The following is a 23,565-nucleotide window of genomic DNA, read 5'->3' on the forward strand; positions in this document are numbered from 1 at the left end:
TTTACCAGTATTTATGTTGAAGATGGTAAACTAACAATAAAAAGTTATCATATTCATATGTTGTGTTCATATTCCTGCCACAGGCTCCTATTATTAGGTGGGGTGGGTTGCACATCACTACAATTACTACAGTACTTTGGTTTCCTAGTATTAACTGAGCCTGCTATGAAGTTCTACATCTCCTAAATAAATAACAAAAAGGCACAATACCGTGACTGGAACGATACACAAATAACCCGCACATAAAAGAGAGAAGCTTACGACGACGTTTCGGTCGTCTGTTTATCTCTCTCACTTCAAAAATCCATGGATTTCTGATTAGGAGAGTCACTCCACCTCCCCTATTTCTCCTGTCTTTCATTATCACCTGCTATCCAGATGGAAAAATGGCATCATGCTCTTCCCTCAGAGTTCCTCCCTACATGGTCTCTCTCATCCTTTTTATTTCTTCCTCCCATTTTAGGGCCCTTTCCACTGCCATTTTAGCCATATTTGCCTATTCCATATCTTCTTCTTCCCTTACCTTGAAACATGCTACTTCAATTTCCCTTCTAGAGAAACTGAGCCTCACTTCAAACTCCTCCCTCAGCTGGTTCCTCATGCTGTCTAATATCACTCCTAGCTGGTGGCATCCTCTGCCTTTCTTACCTTCCCCTGCCCTGTTCCTGAGTATGTCTGATTTGCTATTTTTCTTGCACAAGCAAAGTGTGTGTGCATGCTGAATGTGTGCATCTCTTTCCAGTTGCCTATATGTGGTTGTTAGTGTGTATAAAAGTGTGTGTGTGTACATATGTTTACATGCATGAGTATCAGGCGCACACACACAATTCAAATGACCAATCAAACTTCAACATGCACCTATACTAAAAGCCTATTTATATATTAAAAATTTGAAGAAGGGAAAAGCCCTACAATAAACATCTTTTTAAGCTTACTTTTAAGTTTACTCTCAAGTTGAATGTTTGTTTTGGTGAGCATGTCATTGTGGAGCTGCAACTGGTGGAGGTGTGCATGTGCTGCCTGCAGCCGATTATCCTCTAGCACAGCTGCTACTGTCCGTCCTCCCTCCAACAACCCCTGAAGCCTACTGATCTCTGCTTCTCGGTTGGCAATCTAGAAAATAAAGCTGAATGTAAAGAACTTCTTCAAAATATAAAAAAAAAAAACTTTTTTATTTTTGTACCAAGGCAGATACTTTCCACCAAAGCAGGGGAACCCAAAGGAGGAAACAATATTCACCATCACTCATTCAATAAAAATCCTAGGTGTTAATTAACAAATCATATTTCTGTATCAAGGGGCTAGTAACCCCTTCTCCTATATAAATTACTAAATGTAAAAAAGAAAACTTTTGTTTTTCTTCTTAAGTCACCTTGCCTTGATAGGATATGTCTGATGCACTGAAAAAAATTCTGTATTAACTCTGGTGTAAGTTATACAGGTGGTCTGCCAGAGCAGTTTTAATTTCAAAGAACTTGTTCTAATCTTGGTGACACACACACACACTGCCAGGGATAACTCCTCTCTTCTATACACAAGTTTCCTCATTATTTTGCACACCAGCTCATGTCTTAATGATACATTATATGTACCATTAAATTATTTAACACAATGATCTAAGTCTACCATGGAAATTATTTAGTACACTGATTTAACATTTTTTCTTTTCAACACATTGGTCGTCTCCCAAGGCAGGGTGATCCAAAAAGAAAGAAAATCCCCAAAAAGAAAATACTTTTATCTTTATTCAACACTTTCACCTCACTCATACATAATCACTGTCTTTGCAGACACGCTCAAATACGACAGTTTAAAAGCCAACCACCAAACTGCCAATATCCCAAACCCCTCCTTTAAAGTGCAGGCATTGTACTTCCCACTTCCAGGACTCAAGTTCGACTAACCGGTTTCGCTGAATCCCTTCACAAAATATTACCCTGCTCACATTCCAACAGCTCATCAGGCCCCAAAAACCATTCATCTCTATTCACTCCTTATGTAACACACTCACACATGCTTGCTGGAAGTCCAAGCTCCTTGCTCAAGAAACCTCCTTTACCCTCTCTAACCTTTTCAAGAATGAGCTCTACCCAGCCTTCCTTCCCATACAGCTTTATATGCTCTCCAAATCATTCTACTTTGATCCATTCTCTCTAAATGACCAAACCACCTGAACAATCCTTCTTCAGCCCTCTGACTAAAACTTTTAGTAACTCCACACCTCCTCCTAATTTCCATACTACAAATTCTCTGCATAATATTTACACCACACATTGCCCTTAGACACGACATCTCCACTGCCTCCAGCCATCTCCTTGCTGCAGCATTTGCAACCCATGCTTCACACCCATATAAGAGTGTTGGTACCACTATACTTTCATATATTCCTTTCTTTGCCTCCATGGATAACACTTTTTTGTCTCCACAGATACCTCAACGCACCACTCACCTTTTCTCCTTGATCAATTCTACAGTTAACCTCATCCTTCATAAACCCATCCACTGACAAGTCAACTCCCAATTATCTGAAAACATTCACTTCTTCCATAATCTCTCTCTCCAATGTGATATCCAATTTTGCTTTACCTAAATTGTTTGATACCCTCATCACCTTACTCTTATCTATGTGCACTTTCAACTTTCTACCTTTACACACATTCCAAAATACATCCACTAACCTTTGCAACTTTTGTTTAGAATCTCCCATAAGCGTAGTATCATCAGCAAAAAGTAGCTGCATCAACTCCCATTTTGTATTTAATTCCCCATAATTTAATCCCACCGCTCTCCCGAACACCCTAGCATTTACTTCTTTTACAACCCCATCTATAAATGTATTAAACAACAATGGTGACATTATACATCCCTGTCTAAGACCTACTTTTACCGGGAAGTAGTCTCCCTCTCTTCTACACACCCTAACCTGAGCCTCACTATCCTCATAAAAACTCTTTACAGCATTTAGTAACTTACCACCTATTTCATATACTTGCAAAATCTGCCACATTGCTCCCCTATCCACTTTATCATATACCTTTTCTAAATCCATAAATGCAATGAAAACTTCCCTATCTTTATCTAAATACTGTTCACATATATGCTTCAATGTAAACACTTGATCCACACATCCCTTACCCACTCTAAAGCCTCTTTGCTCATCTGCAATCCTACTCTCTGTCTTGCCTCTAATTCTTTCAATAATAGCCTTACCGTACACTTTACCTGGTATACTCAATAAATTTATTTTTATTTTATTATCACACTGGCCGATTCCCACCAAGGCAGGGTGGCCCGAAAAAGAAAAACTTTCACCATCATTCACTCCATCACTGTCTTGCCAGAAGGGTGCTTTACACTACAGTTTTTAAACTGCAACATTAACACCCCTCCTTCAGAGTGCAGGCACTGTACTTCCCATCTCCAGGACTCAAGTCCGGCCTGCCGGTTTCCCTGAACCCCTTCATAAATGTTACTTTGCTCACACTCCAACAGCACGTCAAGTATTAAAAACCATTTGTCTCCATTCACTCCTATCAAACACGCTCATGCATACCTGCTGGAAGTCCAAGCCCCTCGCACACAAAACCTCCTTTACCCCCTCTCTCCAACCTTTCCTAGGCCGACCCCTACCCCGCCTTCCTTCCACTACAGACTGATACACTCTTGAAGTCATTCTGTTTCGCTCCATTCTCTCTACATGTCCGAACCACCTCAACAACCCTTCCTCAGCCCTCTGGACAACAGTTTTGGTAATCCCGCACCTCCTCCTAACTTCCAAACTACAAATTCTCTGCATTATATTCACACCACACATTGCCCTCAGACATGACATCTCCACTGCCTCCAGCCTTCTCCTCGCTGCAACATTCATCACCCACGCTTCACACCCATATAAGAGCGTTGGTAAAACTATACTCTCATACATTCCCCTCTTTGCCTCCAAGGACAAAGTTCTTTGTCTCCACAGACTCCTAAGTGCACCACTCACTCTTTTTCCCTCATCAATTCTATGATTCACCTCATCTTTCATAGACCCATCCACTGACACGTCCACTCCCAAATATCTGAATACATTCACCTCCTCCATACTCTCTCCCTCGAATCTGATATTCAATCTTTCATCACCTAATCTTTTTGTTATCCTCATAACCTTACTCTTTCCTGTATTCACCTTTAATTTTCTTCTTTTGCACACCCTACCAAATTCATCCACCAATCTCTGCAACTTCTCTTCAGAATCTCCCAAGAGCACAGTGTCATCAGCAAAGAGCAGCTGTGACAACTCCCACTTTGTGTGTGATTCTTTATCTTTTAACTCCACGCCTCTTGTCAAGACCCTCGCATTTACTTCTCTTACAACCCCATCTATAAATATATTAAACAACCACGGTGACATCACACATCCTTGTCTAAGGCCTACTTTTACTGGGAAATAATTTCCCTCTTTCCTACATACTCTAACTTGAGCCTCACTATCCTCGTAAAAACTCTTCACTGCTTTCAGTAACCTACCTCCTACACCATACACTTGCAACATCTGCCACATTGCCCCCCTATCCACCCTGTCATACGCCTTTTCCAAATCCATAAATGCCACAAAGACCTCTTTAGCCTTATCTAAATACTGTTCACTTATATGTTTCACTGTAAACACCTGGTCCACACACCCCCTACCTATAATAATTTTTACAATCTCTTTAGTCCCCCTTCCCTTTATATAAAGGAACTATACATGCTCTCTGCCAATCCCTAGGTACCTTCCACTCTTTCATATACTTATTAAACAAAAATACCAACCACTCCAACACTATATCCCCCCCTGCTTTTAACACTTCTGTCATGATCCAGTCAATTCCAGCTGCTTTACCCCCTTTCATTCTAAGTAATGCCTCACGCACTTCTCCCACACTCACATCTTGCTCTTCTTCACTCCTAGAAGATGTTATACCTCCCTGACGAGTGCAGGAAATTACCGCCTCCCTTTCTTCATCGACATTTAAAAGTTCCTCAAAATATTCCCACCATCTTCCCAATACCTCCAGCTCCCCATCTACTAACTCCACTACTCTGTTTTTAACTGACATATCCATTCATTCCCTAGGCCTTCTTACCTTGTTTATCTCACTCCAAATTTTTTTCTTATTTTCATCAAAATTTCTTGACAGTGCCTCTCCCACTCTTTCATGTGCTCTCCTTTTGCACTCTCTCACCACTCTCTTCAACTTTCTTTTACTCTGCATATACTCTGCTCTTCTTATAACACTTCTGCTTAGTAAAAACCTCTCATAAGCTACCTTTTTGTCTTTTATCACACCCTTTACTTCATCTTTCCACCAATCACTCCTCTTTCTTCCTGCACCCACCTTCCTTTCGCCACAAACTTTAAAATTATTCCAACCCTCTTCAACCCCCCCCACTACTCATACTTGCACTAGCCCATCTTTCTGCCAATAGTTGCTTATATCTCACCCTAACTTCCTCCTCCCTTAGTTTATACACTTTCACCTCTCTCTTACTTGCTGTTGCCATTTTTTTTTTTGTCCCATCTACCTCTTACTCTAACTATAGCTACAACTAAATAATGATCTGATATATCCGTTGCCCCTTTATAAATGTACATTCTGAAACCTACCCATCAACCTTTTATCCACCAATACATAATCTAACAAACTACTTTCATCATGTGCTATATCATACCTAGTATACTTATTTATCCTCTTTTTTTTATCCTTTTTTTTTTTTTATGGAGAGTAAAATAAAGGTAAAGAGAGTGGTGAGAGAGTGCAAAAGGAGAGCAGATGATAGAGTGGGAGAGGCACTGTCAAGAAATTTTAATGAAAATAAGAAAAAATTTTGGAGTGAGTTAAACAAGTTAAGAAAGCCTAGGGAAAATATGGATTTGTCAGTTAAAAACAGAGTAGGGGAGTTAGTAGATGGGGAGATGGAGGTATTGGGTAGATGGCGAGAATATTTTGAGGAACTTTTAAATGTTAAGGAAGAAACAGAGGCAGTAATTTCATGCACTGGTCAGGGAGGTATACCATCTTTTAGGAATGAAGAAGAGCAGAATGTAAGTGTGGGGGAGGTACGTGAGGCATTACGTAAAATGAAAGGGGGTAAAGCAGCTGGAACTGATGGGATCATGACAGAAATGTTAAAAGCAGGGGGGGATATAGTGTTGGAGTGGTTGGTACTTTTGTTTAATAAATGTATGAAAGAGGGGAAGGTACCTAGGGATTGGCAGAGAGCATGTATAGTCCCTTTATATAAAGGGAAAGGGGACAAAAGAGACTGTAAAAATTATAGAGGAATAAGCTTACTGAGTATACCAGGAAAAGTGTACGGTAGGGTTATAATTGAAAGAATTAGAGGTAAGACAGAATGTAGGATTGCGGATGAGCAAGGAGGTTTTAGAGTGGGTAGGGGATGTGTAGATCAGGTGTTTACATTGAAGCATATATGTGAACAGTATTTAGATAAAGATAGGGAAGTTTTTATTGCATTTATGGATTTAGAAAAGGCATATGATAGAGTGGATAGAGGAGCAATGTGGCAGATGTTGCAAGTATATGGAATAGGTGGTAAGTTATTAAATGCTGTAAAGAGTTTTTATGAGGATAGTGAGGCTCAGGTTAGGGTGTGTAGAAGAGAGGGAGACTACTTCCCGGTAAAAGTAGGTCTTAGACAGGGATGTGTAATGTCACCATGGTTGTTTAATATATTTATAGATGGGGTTGTAAAGGAAGTAAATGCTAGGGTGTTTGGGAGAGGGGTGGGATTAAATTATGGGGAATCAAATTCAAAATGGGAATTGACACAGTTACTTTTTGCTGATGATACTGTGCTTATGGGAGATTCTAAAGAAAAATTGCAAAGGTTAGTGGATGAGTTTGGGAATGTGTGTAAAGGTAGAAAGTTGAAAGTGAACATAGAAAAGAGTAAGGTGATGAGGGTGTCAAATGATTTAGATAAAGAAAAATTGGATATCAAATTGGGGAGGAGGAGTATGGAAGAAGTGAATGTTTTCAGATACTTGGGAGTTGACGTGTCGGCGGATGGATTTATGAAGGATGAGGTTAATCATAGAATTGATGAGGGAAAAAAGGTGAGTGGTGCATTGAGGTATATGTGGAGTCAAAAAACGTTATCTATGGAGGCAAAGAAGGGAATGTATGAAAGTATAGTAGTACCAACACTCTTATATGGGTGTGAAGCTTGGGTGGTAAATGCAGCAGCGAGGAGACGGTTGGAGGCAGCGGAGATGTCCTGTTTAAGGGCAATGTGTGGTGTAAATATTATGCAGAAAATTCGGAGTGTGGAAATTAGGAGAAGGTGTGGAGTTAATAAAAGTATTAGTCAGAGGGCAGAAGAGGGGTTGTTGAGGTGGTTTGGTCATTTAGAGAGAATGGATCACAGTAGAATGACATGGAAAGCATATAAATCTATAGGGGAAGGAAGGCGGGGTAGGGGTCGTCCTCGAAAGGGTTGGAGAGAGGGGGTAAAGGAGGTTTTGTGGGTAAGGGGCTTGGACTTCCAGCAAGCGTGCGTGAGCGTGTTAGATAGGAGTGAATGGAGACGAATGGTACTTGGGACCTGACGATCTGTTGGAGTGTGAGCAGGGTAATATTTAGTGAAGGGATTCAGGGAAACCGGTTATTTTCATATAGTCGGACTTGAGTCCTGGAAATGGGAAGTACAATGCCTGCACTTTAAAGGAGGGGTTTGGGATATTGGCAGTTTGGAGGGATATGTTGTGTATCTTTATATGTGTATGCTTCTAGACTGTTGTATTCTGAGCACCTCTGCAAAAACAGTGATAATGTGCGAGTGTGGTGAAAGTGTTGAATGATGATGAAAGTATTTTCTTTTTGGGGATTTTCTTTCTTTTTTGGGTCACCCTGCCTCGGTGGGAGACGGCCGACTTGTTGAAAAAAAAAAAAAAAAAAAATTTATTACTTATTACCAAACCTCTTTCTACGCATAGCTCAATTAAAGACTCCCCATTTTCATTCACCCCTGGCACCCCAAATTTACCTACTACTCCCTCCACAACATTTTTACCCACTTCAGCATTGAGATCCCCAACCACAAGTATTCTCTCACTTGGTTTAAAACTCCCCATGCACTCACTCAACATTTCCCATAATCTCTCTCTTCTACACTTCTCTCTTTGCCAGGTGCATAAACACTTACTATAACCCACTTTTCACATCCAACCCTTATTTTACTCCACATAACCCTTGAATTTATACATTTATATTCCCTCTTTTCTGGCCATAACTTATCCTTCAAAATTATTGCTACTCCTTCTTTAGCTCTAACTCTATTTGAAACCCCTGACCTAATCCCATTAATTTCTCCCCACTGAAACTCTCCCATCCCCTTCAGCTTTGTTTGACTTAAAGCCAGGACATCCAGCTTCTTCTGATTCCTAACTTACACAATCATCTCTTTCTTATCATTCACACAACATCCACACACATTCAAACATCCCACTTTGACAGTTTTCTTCTTTTTTCTTTTAGTAGGCTATACGGAAAAAGGGGTTACTAGCCCATTGTTCCGGGCATTTTAACTGACTTTTACAACACATGTGGCTTACGGAGGAAAGATTCTTATTTCACTTCCCCAAGAATATGAAAGGATAAGCAATAAGAACAAAAACTATTAAGATAAAATCAAAGATATCTCAGATGAGTGTATACATAAACGTGTCCATGTATGTTTAGTGTGACCTACGTGTATGTAGAAGTAGCAAGACATACCTGAAATCTTGCATGTTTATGAGACAGACATAAGACACCAGCAATCCTACCATCATGTAAAACAATTACAGGCTTCCTTTTTACACTCACTTGGATGAAGAGCCCTTTACCAGCAATAAAAAAACCCACCTTTCCTTGAAGGGAGTAAACAGTGAAGCTGATACAGCACCTACAAGAGCTAAAGCACAGAGTGGGAGTCATCTCTGAAGGCAGTGATGGGGCTTTGTCAAGAAACAGGATCAGTTAAACAGCTGCTGACCTGCTAGTTTGGTTTTTTCACCCCATTTAAAAAACAGAGGATATGATATTATCTTGAAGAAACTGATGACTGGATAATATGTTCATGATTAAATTTTTTTCCAACACAATAGTACAAACTCACATGGAGAAAATAAAACAGAAGGTAAGAGGAAAATAATGACTTTATTTGGACTGGTACCACCAAAGGAATAATAACCCTGGCTAACTCAAGAAAGCCAAGTAATGTGGCTTATTTCCATCAATTTTTATGTCATTACCCATGATGTAAGCCACAATGATCAACTAACTCCAGGTACTGTATTTACTTCTAGGTAACAGTGGCAGCAGATGTCAAGAAACATACACACATATTTCTCCTTGACTGGGGTTTGCTTCTTGTACTCTAGTTGTGAGCCAAACATGATACCACTGTGTTTTAAGGAATCTATGGCACTATGAGGCAGTACTTTTACCTACTGTTTGATGATCTTCATGTGGGATTGTTTGAAAATTACCAAGATTTTTTTTCACCTCCCACTTAATAGTCACATAAATCAATACTATACAACTCTCCTCAGACACTTCTAAGTTCCAATAAGTAATCAGTTGCTGTTGCATTTACTAAGTGATCAACAACAAGTACAGACTTCTATGGTCAACTCACCTGTTTCTTGAGTGTTGTACAATGATTTTCATTCTCCTTGGCATACCGCTGACTGCGCTCCACCTCCTGTTGTAGGTCAAGCAGCTTCTGGTCTGTCATCCTCAACAGGTCAGCCAGATAAGCATTGTTGTTATAGTTGTTGTTACTTTGACTCTGACCACCAGCACACCCACACCTAAAAGCATACATTATTTAGATCACACATTATCCGGTGATTGGTTATTTCACTTTCAATATCATCTATTTATCTTGTTAGATATGACACTTAAACAGATATAGCAAACCCTTGATTTAAAGGACTTTGGAAATACAGGACAAATTTCACTGGGTCATTTCTTTAGGAAACAGCAGACAATATCAGTTGATTTCAGAACCGTTTGTTATCATTACGATCATGACACAACAATCTTATTTCTGTACACTGATGGTATACAATACCGACAAGATGAAGAATTAAATACATGTGCAACATCTGGGCATTTGTTGGTAAAATGTCTACAAATAAAGATAACCAGATGTTGCACTTGTGTCTAATTCTTCAACTTTATTTCTACCCACCATCACACTCATCTTTACCAGCCACCTGCTTCCCAATTAGTCCGTTATATCAAGAGTTTATTGCAACACAAAAAGCAATGTGTAAAACAGAGGGACCATAAAAAATGATGTAATTATCTTTTGCTGTCAAGAATCCAGTGCACCTTCTCTCCCTGTAGGGTTCAGGTAATCCATGATCTTAAATAACACTATGTGCTTTCTTAATTACTTTATATTTAGAATACATATCAATAATTTTCAAGAGCTAGCATATTTTCTGGTGGTTACCTAACCATCCAGGCTGCTACTGCCTATAATTCATAAAGCAATACAGCAATTTATATTTTGTAGTAATCCATGTTCTGTAGTCTCTGAATTACAGTATATAGGTAGGAAGGGCAGTGCCTGCACTCTGAAGGATGGATGGGAATGTTGCAGTTGGAGGGAAATCTGAATTGTGATGTCATCAGCATACTTCTGGAAAGACAGCAATAGAATGAATGATGGCAAATGTGGTTTTTTCTTTGCATCATCTTGCCTTGTGAGACACAGTCGTTACTGCCATCTTCAAAGAGTGGGACTAAAGCCACAGACTTTAATGACTACTGGATGACTCCAGTTTCCAGACTCAGTCTCCAATGGATATTTAACCCCTTGGCTGTCGCAACCCCCAATAATCAGGTGTTTACTGGTGTCGCAAAATTTAAAAAAAAAAAAATTTTTTTTTCTTATGGAATGATAGAGAATCTTTTCCCGATTGTAATGACACCAAAAAAAAGAATTTGATGGAAAACTGACGGAATTACGCTCTCACGAAGTTAGCGACCTCAGCGATATTTACAAATCAGCGATATCGTCCACTTTGAGCCCTATTTTCGGCTAATTCCATTGTTCCAGTCGACCAAACTCATAGCTATTTCTTTAGAACTCCGTTTTTTCTATCGATTGAGTACAAGAAACTGCCCATTTACCGATTTCAACTACCCAATAACGTGGTCAGAAATTTTCAATTTGGCCAATTTCACGAAAATTAAAAAATATGACAATTTCAAAATAAGGTCCAGAATGAACAATGCAGACATTCCTGGCTCTAAAATAACATTTTCTTTGTTCATCAGTCATGTCTCCAGGCCCCTCTGATATTACTCTTGCTTTCTATTTTGAATTTTTATTCAAACAAAAAATAGAAGATTTACTGTTATGCAGACTACTGTAATACTGTAATAATTGTATAAATAACATCAACCCATTCATGACTGCATATTAGAATGGCTAGTTGGACATTTATTGGACAATGACATCATTTGTTTACTTTTGAACATTGGCAAAAATCAAACATTTCCTCTACTTTGAGCTCCATTTCAAGGTTCTTTTTATAATAAAATCAATCAAAATCACCTCTATTTCTATAATATGTTTCCCATTCTATTAAATAAGACCAAGAAAACGACAATACAACCATAAATACTATACAAAAATAGACCACAAAGTAGGCATTTGAATTAAAAAAAAAAACGGTCAGAGTTTTATTTTTCTCATTATGCACTGCATCCTGCAGGATTTTTTTTATATGGTGCACACTGACCACACAGACCCATTCTCTCACATGTGGGCCTACCAGCTTTCTCCTGCTTGACTTGAAGCTAACAGAATTTATGAGTATATATAGGTCAAACACGGTGGCTCGTAAGACGCATATATACGACCGAAACAGTCAAAGGGTTAATAATATGTTTGGAGTCATTCCATGACACAAGGTGTGCATGCTTGTCCTAATAATTATGACTTGACATCATTTATTATTACTTTCCAGAGGGGGAATGATAAACCCATAGGGGTTAAACAGTATTTGGGGAAATAGGCAATAATCAGGTTAGATCCAAGGAAAGAGAGGACAGATTCAATTCCCTGAATCAAGAGCCCCTCACTAGCATCCAGGCAATTCACTGGTATCCACTGCAAACCTTATTACTTTTTTAAGACACCGGCCAGTCCCACGAGGAAGGATAATCCAGAGAAGGAAACATGTTCACCATCACTCATTTTTTAGCTGTCTTTCCAGAAGAGCACAGCATCACAATTCAAATGACCTGAAAAAACAAAAAAAACGCACAATACCGTGACTGGAATGATACACAAATAACCCGCACATAGAAGAGAGGAGCTTACTACGACGTTTCGCTCCGACTTGGACTATTTACAAAATCACACTAACCAGAAGTTGAGCAGGGAGTGGTGGTGGTGGGAGTGGTGGTGAGTAGAGTGCGGTGGTGGGTGGTGGTGGTGGTGGTGGCAGGTGGTGGTGGTTGTGGTGGTGGGAGTGGTGGGAGCGGTGGTGGTGGGGTGGGTGGTGGTGGCGGTGGTGGTGGAGTGGTGGTGGTGGTGGGGTGGGGAGTGGTGGTGGTGGGAGTGGTGGTGGGACTAGTGGTGAGTGTTGTGAGTGGTGGTGGTGGTGGTGGTGTGTTGGTGGTGGTGGTGCAGGTGGTGGTGTGGTGGGAGTGGTGGTGGTGAGTGGTGGTGGTGGTGGTGGAGTGGTGGTGGTGGTGCTGGTGTGATGGGGTGAGTGGTGAGTGATGGTGGGGTGGTGAGTGGGCAGGTGGTGGTGGTGGAGGTGGTGGTGGTGGTGGAGTGGGCGTGGTGGTGGTGGAGTGGTGGTGGGTGGAGGTGGTGGTGGCGGTGGTGGGAGTGGTGGTAGTGGTGGTGGAGGTGGAGTGGTGGTGGTGGGGTGAGTGGTGGGACTGGTGGTGGGAGTGAGTGAGTGGGAGTGGTGGTAGGAGTGGTGGTGGTGGTGGTGGTGGCGGTGGTGGTGGTGGTGCAGGTGGTGGTGGTGGTGCAGGTGGTGGTGGTAGTGGCGGTGGTGGGTGGTGGTGGTGGTGAGGTCGCGGTGGTGGGGAGATGGTGGTGGTTGCGGTGGTGGAGTGAGTGGTGGTGGAGTGGTGATGGCGGAGTGGTGGTGGTAGAGTGATGGTCGTGAGTGGTGGTGGGGTGTGCGGTGGTGGTGGTGGGTGGTGGTGGCGGTGGTGGTGGTGGGTGGTAGGTAGTGGTGGTAGAGAGGAGTGGTGGTGGAAGGAGTGAGTGGTGGTGGGGTGAGTGAGTGGTGGAGTGGTGGTGGGGTGGTGGAGCGGTGGTGGTGCAGGAGTGGTGGTGGTGGGGTGGTGGGTGGTGGTGGGGGTGGTGGTGGTGGTGGTGGTGGTGGGGTGGTGGGAGTGGTGGTGGTGGTGGTGGTGGCGGTGGTGGTGGGAGTGGAGTGGTGGTGTGGGAGTGGTGAGGTGGGAGTGGTGGCAGAGTGGTGGTGGAGTGTGTGGTGATGGTGGTGGCAGTGTTAGAGGTAGTAGAGTGGTGGTGGTGGTGGTGGTGGTGGTGGTGGTGGTGGAGGTGGTGGTGGTGCGGTGGTGGGAGTGGTGGTGGGTGCTGGTGGTGGTGGTGGTGGTGGTGGTGGTGGTGGTGGTGGGTGGTGACGGTAGTGGTGGGAGTGGTGTTAGGTGGTGGTAGAGTGGTGAGTGGTGAGTGGGGTGGTGGTGGTGGTGGTGGTGGTGGTGGGGTGGTGGTGGGAGTGGTGAGTGGGGAGTGGTGGTGGAGGAAGAGAGTGGAGTGGTAGTGGGAGTGGTAGTGGTTGTTGTGATGGTGCAGGTGGTGGTGGTGGAGGTGGTGGTGGGTCGATTGGTGGTGGTGGTGGAGTGGTGGTGGGAGTGGTGGCGGTGGTGGGTGGTGGAGTGGTGGTGGTGGGAGTGGTGGTGGTGGGAGTGGTGGTGGTGGAGTGGTGGTGGTGGTGGGGTGGTGGTGGTGGTGGGAGTGGTGGTGGTGGTGGGGTGGTGGTGGGAGTGGTGGTGGTGGTGGTGTAGAGTGGGATTGGTGAGTGGTGGTGGGAGTGAGTGGTGATGGGTGGTGGTGGTGGGGTGGTGGTGGTGCAGGTGGTGGTGGGAGTGGTGGTGGTTGGAGTGGTGGTGGTGGGAGTGGTGGTGGTTGTGGAGTGTTGGTGGTGGTGAGTGGTGGGTGGTGGTGGGTGGTGGCGGTGGTATGGAGGTGGTGGTGGTGGTGGGGTGGTGGTGGTAGAGTGAGTGGTGGTTGGGAGTGGTGGGAGGTGGTGGTGGTGGGGTGGTAGTGATGAGTGGGAGTGGTGAGTGGCGGTGGTAGTGAGTGGTGGTAGCGGTGGAGGTGGTGGGAGTGGAGGTGGTGTGATTGGTGGTGGTGGTGAGGTGGTGGTGGGGTGGTGGTGGTGGTGGGGTGGTGATGGTGGGAGTGGTGGTGGGGTGGTGGTGGTGGTGGTGGTGGGAGCCCGGTGGGGTGGTGGTGGTGGTGGTGGTGGTGGTGGTGGGTGGTGGTGGGGTGGTGGTGGTGGGAGTGGTGGTGGTGGGTGGTGGTGGTGATGGTGCAGGCGGTGGTGGCAGTGGGTGGTGGGAGTGGTGGTGGTGGTGGAGTGGTGGGTGGTGGTGGGGTGGTGGTGGAGTGGTGGTGGTGGGGTGGTGGGGTGGTGGGGTGGTGGTGGTGGAGTGGTGGTGGTGGAGGTGGTGGTGGTGGTGAGGTGGTGGTGGTGGGGTGGTGGTGGTGAGGTGGGGTGGTGGTGGTGAGGTGGGGTGGGGTTGGTGGTGGTGGTGGTGGGGTGGTGAGTGGTGGTGGTGGTGGTGGTGGGAGTGGTGGTAGTGGTAGTGGTTGGTGGTGAGTAGTAATTCAGTGGTGGAGTGGTGGTGGTGGGGTGAGTGTTGGTTGTGGGAGTGGTGGTGGTGGTGGGAGTGGTGGTGGGGTGGTGGCGGTGGTGTGGGGTGGTGGTGGTATAGGTGAGTGGCCCGGTGGGAGTGGTGAGGTGGGAGTGTAGGTGGTGGTGGTGGGAGGTGGTGGTGGTGGAGTGGTGGTGGTGTGGTGGGTGGCGGTGGTGGGATTGGTGGTGGAGTGGTGGTGGTGAGTGGTGGTGGTAGGAGTGAGTGGTGCTAGAGTGGTAGTGGGTGGTAGTGGTGAAGTTGGGTGGTGGAGTGGTGGTGGTGAGGTGGTGGTAGGTGGTGGTGGTGGTGGTGGTGGTGGGTGGAGTGGTGGTGGGTGGTGGGGTGGAGGTGGTGGTGGGAGTGGGGTGGTGGGAGTGGTGGTGGTGGTGGTGGTGGTGGGGTGGTGGTGGTGGGGTGGTGGGTGGTGGTGGTGTGGAGTGGTGGGGTGGTGGTGGTGGTGGGAGTGGTGGTGGTGGTGGAGTGGGATTGGTGGTGGTGGTGGAGGTGGTGAAGTGAGAGTAGTGGTGAGTGGTGGAGGTGGAGTGGTGGGGTGGTGGGGTGGCGGTGGGAGTGGTGGTGGTGGAGAGTGGTGGTGGTGGTGGGTGGTGGTGGTGGGTGGTGGGGTGGTGGTGGTGGTGGGGTGGTGGGTGGTGGTGGTGGGTGGTGGTGGTGGGGTGGTGGTGGTGGTGGTGGTGGTGGAGTGGTGGTGGTGGTGGTGGTGGTGGTGGGTGGTGGTGGGAGTGGCGGTGGTGGAGTGGTGGTGTGGTAGAGTGGTGGTGGTGGTGATGGTGGAGTGTGGTGGTGGTGGTAGAGTGGTGAGTGGGAGTGGTGGGAGTCATGGTGGTGGGTGGTGGTAGAGTGGTGGTGAGTGGTGGTGGTAGTGGTGGTTGGTGGGATTAGTGGTGGAGCAGTGGTGTGCAGGTGGTGGTGGTGAGATGGTAGAGTGTGGTGGTAGTGGGTGAAGTGGTGGTGGTAGAGTGAGTGGTGGTTGTGTTAGAGTGGAGTATTGGTAGTGAGTAAAGTGAGTGAGTGAGCTGGTAGTGGGAGTAGCGGAGTAGTAGTGGTAGTGGTGGTGGAGTGGTGGTGGTGAGTGGTGTGGTGGGAGTGGTGGTGGTGGCTGGGCAGTGGTGGTGGTGGTGGGGAGTGGTGGTGCTAGAGGTGGTGGTGGGCGGTGGTGGTGGGGTGGTGGTGGTGGGAGTAGTGGTGGGGCGGTGGTGGTGGTGGTGGTGGGGTGGTGGTGGTGGTGGTGGTGGTGTGGGTGGTGGTGGATTGGTGGGAGTAGTGGTGGTGGTGGGTGGTGGTAGAGAGTGGTGAGTGGTGGTGGGAGTGGTGGTGGTGGGTGGTGGTGGGAGTGGGAGTGAGTGGGGAGTGGGAGTGGTGGTGGTGGGAGTGGTGGTGGGTGGGGTGGTGGTGGTGGGGTGGTGGTGGTGGAGTGGTGGTGGGGTGGGGTGGGGAGTGGTGGGGTGGTGGTGGGTGGGTGGTGGTGGTGGTGAGGTGGTGGTGGAGTGGTGGTGGGAGTGGAGGTGGGAGTGGTGGTTGGTGGAGTGAAGGTGGTGGTGGGAGTGGCCGGTGGGAGTGGAGTGGTGGTGGAGTGGGGGTGGTGGTGGTGGGATTAGAGCGATTGAGGTGGTGAGTGGACGTGGTGGTGGGAGTGGTGGTGAGTGGTGAGTGAGTGGGAGTGGTGGCACTGGTGGTGGTGGGAGTGGTGGTGGTGACGGTGGTGGTGGTGTTGGTGGTGGTGGTGGTGAGTGGGTGATTGATTGGTGGGGAGATGGCGGTGGTGGCGGTGGGGTGGTGGTGGTAGAGTGGTGGTGGTGGTGTAAGGTGGTGGGAGGCGGTGGGAGTGGTGGTGGTGGTGAGTGAGTGGTAATGGTGGTGGTGGGAGGCGGTGGTGGTAGTGGAGCGGTGGTGGGTGGTGGTGGTGGTGGTGGTGGGGTGGTGGTGGTGGGTGGTGTGGTGGGAGCGGTGGTGGTGGTGGGTGGTGGGGAGTGGTGGTGGTGGTGGGATGGTGGTGGTGGTGGAGTGGAGTGGTGGTGGTGGGGTGGTAGTGGTGGGGTGGGTTGGCGGTGGTGGAGTGGTGGTGGTGGTGGGTGGTGGTGGTGGGGTGGTGAGTGGTGGTGGTGGTGGTGGTGGTGGTGGTGGGAGTGGTAGTGGGTGGTGGTGGGAGTGGTGGTGGGACTAGTCGTGGTGGTGAAGTGGTGGTGGCCGGTGGAGTGCTGGTGTGTGGTGGTGGTGGAGTGCCTGGTGGTGGTGGTGGTAGTGGTGGTGAAAGTGGTTGTGGTGGAGTGGTCGGTGTGTGGTGGTGGTGGTGGGTGGGTGGTGGTGATGGGAGTGGTGGTGGTGGTGGTGGTGGGGAGTGGTGGGAGTGGTGGTGGGAGTGGTGGGGTGGTGGTGGTGGGAGTGGTGGTGGAGTGGTGGTGGTGGGTGGTGCTGGTGGGATGAGGAGTGGTGGGAGTGCTGGTGGTGGGAGTGGTGGTGGTGGTGGTGGTGGTAGGTGGTGGTGGGGAGTGGTGGTGGTGGTGGGAGTGCTGGTGGTGGTGGTGAGGTGGGAGTGGTGAGTGGTGGAGTGCTGGTGGTGGTGGTGGTGGTGGGTGGTTGTGGTGGGTGGTGTTAGTGGTGGTGGTGGTGGAGTGGGTGAGTGGATGGTGGTGGTGCTGGTGGTAGTGGGTGAGAGGATGCAGGTGTTAGTGGTGGTGGTAGTGGAGTGGTAAGTGGTGAGTGGTGGTAGAGTGAGTAGTGGTAGAGGCGTGTGAGAATGTTGAGTGGAGAGTAGTGGGTGGTGGAGTGGTGGTGGTGGGAGTGGTGGCGGTGGGAGTGGTGGTGGAGGTGAGGTGGGAGTGGGGTGGTGGGAGGTGGTGGGTGGTGGTGGTGGTGCAGGTGGTGGTGGGGTGGTGGTGGGTGGGTGGTGGTGGGTGGTGGTGGTGGTGGGGTGGTGGGGTGGTGGTGGTGGTGTGGTGGTGGTGGTGGAGAGTGGTGGGAGTGGCGGAGTGGCAGGTGGTGGTGGTGGTGGTGGTGGAGGCCAGTGGTGGTGGTGGTGGTGGGAGATGTCAGCAGTCAATTGGAGTGGTGGTGGTGGTGGTGGTGGTGGTGGTGGGAGTGGTGGTAGTGGTGGTGGTGGAAGGTAGTGGAGGTGGGTGGTGTTAGAGTGGTGGTGGTGGGAGTGAGTGACGGTGGTGGTGGTGGGAGCAGTGGTGCTGGTGGGAGATGGTGGTGGTGAGTAGAGTGGTGTTAGAGTGGTGGTGGTGGTGAGTGGGGTGAGAGTGGTAGTGGTGGTGGTGGTGGGAGTGGAGTGGTGTGGGAGTGAGTGGTGGTGGTGGTGGGAGTGGTGTGGTGGGAGTGGTAGAGTGGTAGTGGTGGTGGTGGTGGGTGGTGAGTGGTGAGGTGGTGGTGGTGGTGGTGGATGGTGGGAGTGGTGGCGGGTGTGGCGGGTGGGAGGCGGTGTGGTGGGAGCGGAGGTGGTGGGGTGAGAGGGTTGGTGGTGGGGTGAGTGGTGCCTGGGTGGTGGGGTGGTGTGGTGGTGGGAGTGGTGGTGGGTGTTGAGTGGTGGTGGTGGGTGGGGTGGTGGTGGTGGTGGGGTGGTGGGGTGGTGGGAGTGGTATTAGTGGTGGGAATTGGTGGTGGTGGTGGGAGTGGTGAGGTGGTGGTGGTGGGGAGTGGAGTAAGTGGTGGTGGTGGTGGAGTGGCGGTGGTGGTGGTGGGGTGGTGGGGGTGGTGGTGGTGGAGTGGTGGTGGTGGGGTGGTGGTGGTGGTGAGTGGTGGTGGGGTGGTGGTGGTGGTGGACATGGTGGTGGTGGTTAGAGTGGTGGTGGCCCAGGTGGTGAGTGGTCAAAGTGGTGTTAGTGGGAGTGGTGGGTGGTAGTGGTGGTGGTGGTGGTGGTGAGCGGTGGGAGTATTGGTGGTGAGTGGTGGTGGTGCCAGGTGGTCATGGAGGTGGGAGTGGTGGTGGTGGTGGTGGTGGGGCCAGTGGTGGTGGTGGTGGGGTGGTGGTGGTGGTGGTGGTGTGGTGGTGGTGGTGGAGTGGTGGTGGTCTTTGGGAGTGGTGGGGTGGTGGTGGGTGGTGGGAGCGTTAGTGGGTGGTGGTGGGAGTGGTGGGAGTGTGGTGGCCGGTGAGTGGTGTTGGGAGTGAGTGAGTGGGTGGTGGTGGGAGTGGTGGTGAGTGGTAGTGGGAGTGGTGGTGGTGGTGGTGGTGGTGGTGGGGTGGTGGTGGTGGTGGCGTTGGGTGGTGGTGGTGGTGGTGGGAGTGGTGGTGGTGGTGGTGGAGTGGTGGTGGTGGTGGTGGTGGTGGTGGTGGTGAGTGGCCAGGTGGTGGGTGGTGGTGGTGGTGGTGGTGGAGGTGCTGGTGGCAGTGGTGGTGGGTGGTGGTGGTGGAGTGGTAGTGGTGGAGCCTGTGGTGGTGGTGGTGGGAGTAGCGGTGGTGGGGAGTGGTGGTGGTGGTGGTGGTGGTGGGAGTTGTGGTAGTGAAGTGTGTGTGGCGTAGTAGGTGGTGGTGGTGGGAGTGGTGGGTGGTGGTGGTGGAGTGCTGGTGGTGAGTGGTGGTGAGTGGGAGTGGTGGTGGTGGTGGTAGGAGTGGTGGTGGTGGTGGTGGTGGGTGTGGCCAGGGTGGTGGTGGGTGGTGGTGGTGGGTGGTGGTGGTGGGAGTGCTGGTGGTGGTGGTGGTGGAGTGACGGTGGTGGGAGGTGGTGGTGGTGGTGGTGGTGGTGGAGTTGTGGTGTAGAGTGGTGTTAGTGATTAGTGGTGGTGAGTGGTGGTGGTGAAGTGGTGGGTGGTGGAGTGTGGTGGTGGTGGAATTTGGTGGTGGTGGTGTGGAGTGGTGGTGGTATAGGTGGTGGTGGGGTGGTGGTGGTGGGGGTGGTGTGTGGTGGAGTGGAGTGGTGGTGGTGTAAAGTGGGAGTGGTGGTCATGGTATGGGTGGTGATGGTGGGAGTGGTGGTGGGTGGTGTTGGTGGTGGTGGTGGTGGGTGGTGGTGGTGGAGTGGAGGTGGTGGTGGGGTGGTGGTAGAGGTGGTGAGTGGTAGAGTTAGTGGTGAGTGGTGGTGATGGTAGAGTGGTGAGTACTAGCGTTAGTAGTGGAGTGGTGGTGGTGGTGGTGGTGGTGGTGGTGGTGGTGGGTGGAGTGGTGGGAGTGGGAGTGCTATTGGTGGGGTGGTGGGGTGCTGGTGGTGGGTGGTGGTGGTGCTAGAGTGTGAAGTGGTGGTTGGAGTGGGAGTGGTGGGAGTGGTGGTGGTGGAAGTGGTGGTGGTGGTAGTGGTGGTGGTGGGAGTGGTGGTAGTGGGGTAGTGGTGGGTGGTGCTAGTAGTGAGAGTGGAAGAGAGCGGTGGTGGTGGTGGTGGTGTGGTGTGGTGGTGTGGGTGGTGGTGGTGGTGGTGGGGTGGTGGTGGTGGTGGGGTGGTGGTGGAGTGGTGGTGGTGGGGTGGTGGTGGTGGGGTGGTGGTGGAGTGGTGGTGGTGGGAGTGGTGGTGGTGGTATAGGTGGTGGTGGTGTAGGTAGTGAGTGAGTGAGTAGTGGGAGTGGTGGCGGTGGTGGTGGTGAGTGTTGTTAGCGGTGAGGTAGAGTGGTGGGTGTAGAGTGGAGTGGTGGTCGTGGTGTAAGTAGTGGTGGTGGGGTGGTGTTAGTGGGAGTGGTGGTGGTGGAGTGGGAGTGAGTGGAGGTGGTGAGTGGGGTGGTGGGGAGTGGTGTGGTGGTGGTGGTGGTGGTGGTGGGAGTGGTGGAGTGGTACAGAGTGCCTGGCGGTGGTGAGTGCCCAGAGTGGTGGTGGTGGAGTGGTGGTGAGTGGTGGTGGAGTGGTGGTGGTGGGGAGTGGTGGTGGTGGTGGTGGGGTGGTGGTGAATTATGGGTGGTGGAACAGGAGTGCTGGTGGTGGAGTGGTGGGTGCTGGTGGTGGAGTGGTGAGTAGTGCTAGGTGGTGGTGGTGGTGGTGGTGTTGGTAGTGGTTGGAGTGGGAGTGTGGTGAGTGGTGGTGAGTGGGGTAGTGGTGGTAGTGAGGTAGTGGTGGTGGTGCTTGCTTCAGTGGTGGTGAGTGGGAAGGCGGGAGTGGTGGTGGTGGTGGTGGGTGGTGGGTGGTGGTGGTGGGGAATGGGGGCAGTGGTGGAGTGGTGGTGAAGTGGTGGTGGTAGAGTGGTGTGGTGGGAGTGGTGGCGGTGGGAGTGGTGGTGGTGGTGGAGTGGTGGTGGTGGCGGAGGTGGGAGTGGTGGAGTGGTGGTGGTGGGTGGTGGGTGGTGGTGGGAGTGGTGGTGGTGGTGGTGGGAGTGGTGGGGGAGTGGGTGGTGGTGAGGTGGGAGTGGTGGTGGTGGAGTGGTGGTGGTGGTGGGTGGTGGTGGTGGTGGTGGGGAGTGAGGTGGTGGTGGTGGGAGTGTGGTGAGTGGTGGTGGTGGAGAGTGGTGATGTTGGAGTCAGTGGTGGTGGAGTGGTGGTGGGTGGTGGTGAGTGGGGTGGTGGTGGTGGTGGGGTGGAGTGGTGGTGGTGGGGTGGTGGTAAAGGAGTGGTGGTGGGAGTGAGTGGTGGTGAGTGGTGGTGGAGTGGTGGTGGGTGGTGGTGGTGGTGGTGGTGGTGAGTGGGAGTGGTGGTGGTGGTGGTGGGAGTGAGGTGGGAGTGGAGTGGTGGTGGAGGTGGTGGTGGTGGTGGTGAGTGGTGGTGAGTGGTGAGGTGGTGGAGTGAGGTGGTGGGGTGGGGAGTGGTGGTGGAAATTGGTGGTGGTGGTGGTGGTAGAGGTGGTGGTGGTGGGTGGTGGGTGGGAGTGGTGAGTGGAGTGGTGGTGGAAGGAGTGGTGGTGGTGGTGGTGGGGTGGTGGTGGTGAGGTGGTGGGTGGGTGGTGGGGTGGAGTGGTGGTGGGGAGTGGTGGTGGTGGTGGTGAGTGAGTGGTGGTGGTGGAGTGGTGGGGTGGTGGAGTGGGAGTGGTGGTGGTGGGGCGGTGGTGGAGTGGTGGTGGGGTGGTGGTGGGTGGTGGTGGTGGGAGTGGTGGTAGTGGTGGTGGTGAGTGAGGTGGAGTGGTGGTGAGTGGTGGAGTGGTGGTGGTGGTGGTGGTGGGTGGTGGTGACGGTGGAGTGGTGGGAGTGGTGGTGGTGGGGTGGTGGGAGTGGTGGTGGTGGAGGTGGTGGTGGAGTGGTGAGGTGGTGGTGGGTGGTCGTGGGGTGGTGGTGGTGGTGGGAGTGGTGGTGGTGGTGTGGCGAGTGGTGGTCAAGGTGGTGGGGAGTGGGTGGTGGTGGGAGTGGTGGAGTGGTGGTGGTGGTGGAGTGGTGGTGGGGTGGTGGTGGTGGGAGCGGTGGTGGGAGTGGTGGTGGTGGAGGTGGAGTGAGTGGTGGTGGTGGTGAGGTGGGAGTGGAGTGGTGTGGTGGAGTGGAGTGGTGGTGTGTTGGAGTGGTGGAGTGGTGGTGTGGAGTGGTAGGTGGGGGTGGTGGTGGAGTGGTGGTGGTGGATGTGGTGGGAGTGGGTGGTGGTGGGTGAGGTGGTGGTGGATGTGGTGGTAGAGTGAGTGGGTGGTGGTGGTGGTGTGGTGGTGGTGGTGGTGGTGGTGGTGGTGGTGGAGTGAGTGGTAATGGGAGTAGTGGTGGTGGCGGTGGTGGTGGTGTGGTGGTGGTGGTGGTGGTGGTGATGGTGGGAGTGGGCGTGTGGTGGTGGTGGTGGTGGTGGTGGTGGTGGGGTGGTGGTGGTGGTGGTGGTGGTGGTGGGGTGGTGGTGGTGGTGGTGGTGGTGGTGGGTGGTGGTGGCGGTGGGAGTGGTGGTGGTGGGTGGCGGTGGTGGAGTGGTGAGTGGGTGGTGGTCGTTTGTGGTGGGGTAGAGTGCTGGTGGTGGGAGTGGTAGAGTGGTGGGAGTGGTGGCTGGTGGTGGGAGTGGTGGTGGGAGTGGTGGTGGTGGTGGTGGTGGTGGCAGTGGGTGGTGGTGGTGGGGTGGTGGTGTTGCTGGTGGAGGTGGGGAGGAGCGGGATGTGGTGGTGGTGGAGTGAGTTGGTGGTGGGGTGGTGGTGGGTGGGTGGTGGGAGTGGTGGTGCTGGTGGGGTGGGAGTGGTGGTGGTGGTGGTGGTGGTGGTGGTGGGAGTGGTGGTGGTGGGTGGTGGTGGGGTGGGGTGGTGGTGGTGGGTGACAGTGGTGGTGGTGAGTGGTGTGGTGGAGTGGTGGTGGGGTGGTGGTGTGGTGGGAGTGGAGTGGTGGGAGTGGTGGCGGTGGAGTGGTGGTGGTGGTGGTGGTGGGGTGGTGGTGGTGGAGTGGCGGTGGTGGGAGTGAGTGGTGGCCAGGTGGTGGTGGTGGTGGGGTGGGAGTGGTGGTGGTGGTGGTAGGTGGTGGTGGTGGGGTGGTGGTGGTGGGTGGTGGGAGCGGTGGTGGTGGAGTGGTGGTGGGGCGGTGGGAGTGGTGGTGGGGTGGAGTGGTGGTGGAGTGGTGGTGGTGGGGTAGCCCAGGTGGTGGTGAGGTGGTGGGAGTGGTGGTGGAGGTGGTGGTGGTAGAGTGGTGGTGGTGGTGTGAGAGTGGTGTGGTGGTGGCCAAAGGAGTGGTGGTGGTGGTGGTGGTGGTGGTGAGTGGGTGGTGGTGGGTGGTGGTGGGGTGGTGGTGGTGGGTGGTGGTGGTGGTGGTGGGGTGGTGGTGGTGGTGGTGGAGTGGTGGTGAGTGGTGGTGAGAGTGGTAGTGTGATGATGGAGTGTGGTGGTGAGTAGTGGTGGTAGTGGAAGGTAGTG

The 23,565-nt window shown here is 51.1% G+C and overlaps 1 protein-coding gene across 5 annotated transcripts in view; it reads right to left on the reverse strand.

The window, feature by feature from the left end:
- The window catches only part of LOC128698719 (centrosomal protein of 135 kDa), a 385,751-nt gene that overhangs the window by 272,684 nt on the left and 89,502 nt on the right, over positions 1–23,565 (reverse strand). For all 5 annotated transcript variants that reach the window (XM_070097740.1, XM_070097743.1, XM_070097744.1 and 2 more), the window contains 2 exons: positions 9,670–9,844; positions 936–1,113 (listed from right to left, as the gene is read on the reverse strand). In XM_070097740.1, coding sequence (XP_069953841.1) covers positions 936–1,113; positions 9,670–9,844 — 353 coding nt within the window. The remainder of the gene's footprint in view (positions 1–935; positions 1,114–9,669; positions 9,845–23,565) is intronic.

Source organism: Cherax quadricarinatus, chromosome 59, assembly GCF_038502225.1.
Source record: "Cherax quadricarinatus isolate ZL_2023a chromosome 59, ASM3850222v1, whole genome shotgun sequence".
In the NCBI taxonomy this organism is placed as follows: domain Eukaryota; kingdom Metazoa; phylum Arthropoda; class Malacostraca; order Decapoda; family Parastacidae; genus Cherax; species Cherax quadricarinatus.